This window comes from Acanthisitta chloris, unplaced genomic scaffold (genome assembly GCF_000695815.1).
Source record: "Acanthisitta chloris isolate BGI_N310 unplaced genomic scaffold, ASM69581v1 scaffold4099, whole genome shotgun sequence".
In the NCBI taxonomy this organism is placed as follows: Eukaryota; Metazoa; Chordata; class Aves; order Passeriformes; family Acanthisittidae; genus Acanthisitta; species Acanthisitta chloris.
The window spans coordinates 22,175-27,365 of record NW_008691858.1 but is presented as its reverse complement, the minus strand read 5'-3'; the positions used below and the strand labels follow the sequence as shown (position 1 = coordinate 27,365).

Below are 5,191 nucleotides of genomic sequence, written 5' to 3'. Positions count from 1 at the left end.
CTTCATTTGACGCTAAGTCAAAGTTGTTCCTTTTTGCAGCCTACTTTAGATTGCTCAGAAATCTGACAATTTTACTTCCTATGACCAACTTAAGATGACATTTTTTCTTTTGCTCAATTTTCTGAACTAAACAGCAAGTCAGTTACATACATAACCATTTGGCATTTTCTGAACAAAAAAAAAAGAATTATGAGGCTGGACTGTATCCTGGCACTGCCCTGGGACAGTGATATGCTTTTCTAAGCATCTCTGTGTGTACATACTGGTGCTGTTCTTTCTTCAGATTCACTAAAATCAGATTTCTAAAGATCTGCCAAATCAAAACATTTGATCCAATGGAGAAAGTATCACCCCAAAAAGTTTTGATCAGTGCTTCTGTCAGTGACAACAAACTGTTCATGAATTGGGAAGTATTGAACTAATTACAACTCTCAGGGCACCAGAGTGATTGCAGTAAAGAGATTTCCAGTCAAGCCTGTGAAGAGAAACAACTGGTGCTGCTCCCAGCCAAAGTACTCACCAATAATTCCTTGGAAGATATCTTACTACTTTTTCTTTTAAAAAAAACGACAAACAGAAAGCACAAGGCCACACAAAATTGACTTCTCCGTGTCGATATAACAACCCTCCCCCTTCTATAATGCATGTGAGCCTGTTAATGGCAAGCAGCAACCATGCATAGCAGTGAAGAGATTTCATCCGGCACATCGGGAAAGTACACGATCCTTCTAGTAGAGCCCAAGAGGTTTGGCATTAGTGACAGTGAATACCACAGATACCTCTTCCTGTATTTAAGTGTCTGTTTTGATGTGGGTTGTGTCTTTGTGTTCTGGATGGGAATTGTGTGCTGGTATGGCAACACCAGGAGCAAAGTGTTTCTTGACTGCTGGAGCTCCTCAGGCCTGGTAGCCAAAAGCTGATGCTCTCTCTCTGAGCAGCTCCTGGCACAAATGACAACTCCAGCTCCCTGTAAATGAAGAAATCCTTCTTATAGGAGTAGCATCAAATCCAGGCACTCAGTTTGTATGTCAAGTTTTGCTTGATAAGGACATGGTATTCCTAACATTAGAATTACCTGTTTTCTTCTGAAGCAGTCTCTGCTGCCTTTGGTGTTGTGTCTTTGGGCTTTCTACGTAAGTTGCAATGCTGCTGGGATGTGCATTGCCATGAAGTGTTTTATATTTTCACACTTTCAATACACCACTTTCCAGTGGAACAGAAACCTTTAGCTAATTATTAGCTGCACTTCAAAATTTTCCCCTCCTGATTTAGCTTCCTTTTTACCAAAGTTACAAACATTAGCTCCTGAATACATGATTGATTTGTAATTATTCTTGTCTCGCCCTTCATGTAAACCACAGTCATTTGCACTCATATGTTGCCTTCTCCAATTCTACTGCTCTCTGCAGATTTCAGTCAGAGAATCTGTAAAGGTAAGGGACTGCTTCCTCTGCTCCACAGCCAAGTGACAAACTACAACCACTTGTAGTATAGTCAGACTGAATCCCCTGCAGAGGTCGTAATGTAACCAAATGTCACACAGACACAAAACTCTCACCCTACTGGGGCAGAAACAGACCATAGAACAAGGAAGGTAATTCCTCTAATCCAGTCTCCTGACAATAGACTCTCAGGTGTTCCAGAGAGGACCTCCCTGTATGGGGCTTTCTCTCTGGGCCTTTGACTTCTTGGGAAGTCTGAAGTCACAATTTGCAGGAGCTCAACATAGTAGACTAAACTGAAGTGACCAATGCCATGTGAGACATCCAAAAGTACCCATGACCCACAAAAGAGCCATGTCCAGGAAGAGGAGGTAGAGAACAGGCAAAATTGAATAGGATATCACAGATCACACTAGACCTTCACATCTATTAATTTAGTTTCTTTCTTTCCAGTGCTACCTGCCTCTTCTTTCCTACTGCTTCCTTAACCCTGCATGGCCCAGGCCACCTTTATGAAATTCTTCCCTTCTCCACAAGGACTTTATTGTGATTTTCAAAGCATACTTTCAACATATGTTACCTTCTGGGGGCTCAAAGACTGGTGGATTCAAGCAATACATGTGATAGCCACGGTCACAGTCATCACAGAAGAGCAGCTGGTCCTGAGGCAGGGTTGTTGGGGAGATTGTAGGCAAACAGGGAGAGAAGGAGAGGAGAAGAGAGAAAATGATGTAAATTAGTCTCTTGCCAGGATGAAAACATAAGCATGGTGACCAGCAGTGCTCAGCTAGGAATGCAGAGCTGCAACATAGAGACTAAGAGACTATGGGAATGTAAAAGGCTACAAGCATCATGTTTGTGTATCCATGATCAACCACCATATTTCTGAGAGGCAGCAGAGAGCACGCAACACAAAGGCAGTTCAGTTTCTAACTGGAAAATCTCTATGAGAAGTGAAGTACTTCCGTTCCAAGGTGGCCTCATGACACAGGATTAAAAGCTGTGAGGGCAGGGATATGCTGTACTGAGAGAAGAGGGGAGGCTTTGCTGGGCTCCAATGTGACCATGTGCTGGATCTCATTCCTTCAGAGGAAGCCTTTGACTTAGCCAGTTCTCCAAAACTCAGCTGAGTAAATTCTTCGTGAAACAGATGGAAATGAATTGATTCCACCATGTGGTCTGCAGCTCTTTTATATATTTGGGGTGAAAAAAAGCTGCTCTCAAGTATCCTGTGTTTCCTAAGGCAGAACAGCTCCCTGGATTCAGATTTCCTTATTTACTGCTAAAGCAAAAGCAAAATCTCAGGCTTCAAATTTATAGGGAATGTAGTGTTAACTAATCGCCTCCAAAGGTCTCCAGCCACTGTCAGTTCTCCAAGTTTCTCACAGGTTACCAAGGACCCTTAGCATCAGATTTTAACTGAAAACCCCACAGACAGTACAGTGTTCAGCTGCAGGCTCTGGATCACAGTTTGGAAATCACTGGAATAGGTGATTAGGTGAGGCCTAGCCATCCCAGTTCAAATGCTTTCATGTTTCCCAAGTCTTGTAATTGAGTTTTAAAAATCATGCCTAGAAAGTAAGCAAAATCAGGGACAGAAGGAAAAAACCTGCCATCTCTTTGGTCGTCACAAATTCACATCTACTCCTGACTACCATATTGAAAATGCTACTCTCTTGCAGCTCCCTGCAACAGGAGTTTATGGCCCCAGCTAATTTCTGTTGAATAAGCACACAAACCACAAGTATCTCCATCTTAATTGGCCCTGTATGATACCTGTGGTAATTTCAGCAGAGACCAGTGGCTGAATGGAGGCTCTCAGGGGTGGCTCTTCCTTGGAGATGTATGGAAGCAGCAGTAAAACACCGACCCACACCATTGCCACATGCTCCTCAAGGTGGGCATGGCAGCAGCTTGCAGTGACGTTTATTTGCATGAAAAGGTAAATGAACTCACATCGTTCTCAGAGGTCCCACAAAGGCTGCAGGATTTGCACTCAATGCATTGCCACTGATAGGTTTTAACAGCCTCAGTCATGTTTGTGGTGAACTGCAGGCAGGTCGGGTGTCCTGAGGAAGATCGGAAACAACTGTCATTGTTAAGGCTCACTTTTTGCTTATTAATTAACTGGTATTAAATTTGGGAACAAAACACACATGGACATGGACTGATCACAACATGGGCTGCAACTAACAGATACCAAAGAGGAAAGCAGGCATTAACCCTTTCGCTGCCGGGCACAAGAGAAAATCAGAGTCATCCCCACCCATTCCCCATTGGCAAAGCAGTTTTATTCAGAGCTCTTAAAAATGGTTTGGCTTTGAGTTGGTTTTTGTGGGAATTTTTTTTTATTTTGAAAGAAAGCAAGAGAAAGGATGAAATTAGAAACAAACCCAATTTCAGAGAAAGCCCATCCGTCTTAATAGAAATTGGACTACAGTTTCAATTAGCGCTGTTTCGACCGAACGAAGGACCTGGTGGAAATGAGGTTATTCTCCATTCACAGCTTCCCTTCCTGGTGTCCAAATGGGTGGAGCAATTCTGTAAACTTTGCTTAAATGGAAGCAGTAGTGTACAGAGAAGACACAAGACAGGATGGAAAGGCACAGCTTTTAATTTTTTAAGAGCTCTGCCACTAAAGTTTGTTGGCACAGAAGAAACCAAATTGCACAGCTAACCTTCCAGGATCAAAACAAGAAACTGAAAGGAAAAAAAACCCAAGCCAACTCCCACAATGAACTAAATGAAAGGAATAAAGAAGGGAAAGCTAGCAGAACAGTCACATCTAATTGGGAAGGACAAATTGCCAGAGTTACAACCCCCACCCCTACATGCGTGTCGACTCCAGCTTTGCAAAACAGCGGTATCACAGTAGCAGGGTCAGCAATGGGCTTTCTGGAGGGGAAAATACAAACAAACAAACAAACCAAAGGTAGGATCAGTGTTCCTTCTGCAAAACAAAACAAGAAAAATACACCGCTGAAATAAAGTACTGTAGTTCCAAACCACCCCTATCAGGCTGAGACATTCCCTATGTCACCTGCAATAAGCTTCTGCCTGCCTTCTTGGAAAGCCCTGTGCTCAGCATCCCTCTCCGACACACATAAGCACTAACACTGCATAGCTGGGGTGGGGGACATGGAACAGGGATAGTCAACTGTTCATCTATAGAAGAACTAGAAAGACAGGGATGCACATCCACCACTACTGCCTGCTACTTCTACAAACTGACACCATCAGGTGCGTGGGGTTTTTCAACCTCTAGCCAATCTGCTGTTCTTAGACTACAACCGATGCGTAGGAAAAAAATCTTTTCCACTTCCACCAGCCTAAGTGCCTTTTTAAGAAAGGAAAAAGCAAGGCTGTTTCTACAATAAGCAAAAAAAGACGTCTACAGTAGATGTGGGCATACACGTGCCATCTTCATTACCAGACCTATCAGCAGTATTTTACTGTGTTGTCACACATCACTCATCACCACCCTCCAAGAAGTTTCTGTATTTTCTAGCTAGTGAAGCAAACAGTTGCTGCAAATTGCTGGGTAAAGCAATAATGCTGTTAGGAATATATCTCCTTTATATGCCCATGATACCATCAAATGCTATAATAAGGATTTTTGTTCTCCAGTTATATTTGCATGGTTGTGATACAAAAACTAAGCCTGTCCAGCAACAATATGTGTATACATCAATTATTAAGGAAATCGAATAGAAGATAAAGGAGGTATTTAAGGAAGGCGGGATCAATGG

At 42.7% G+C, this 5,191-nt stretch overlaps 1 protein-coding gene across 1 annotated transcript; it reads right to left on the bottom strand.

Moving 5' to 3' along the window:
- Positions 1-520: 520 nt before the first annotated feature.
- On the bottom strand, positions 521-3,504 carry LOC103809549 (zinc finger protein DPF3-like). Its single transcript, XM_009082386.1, has 3 exons — positions 3,399-3,504; positions 2,023-2,104; positions 521-967 (listed from the first exon to the last, which is right to left on the bottom strand). Exons 1-3 carry the CDS (start codon positions 3,477-3,479, stop codon positions 897-899), a joined length of 234 nt encoding a protein of 77 aa, XP_009080634.1. The 5' UTR covers positions 3,480-3,504; the 3' UTR covers positions 521-896.
- Positions 3,505-5,191: the final 1,687 nt, after the last annotated feature.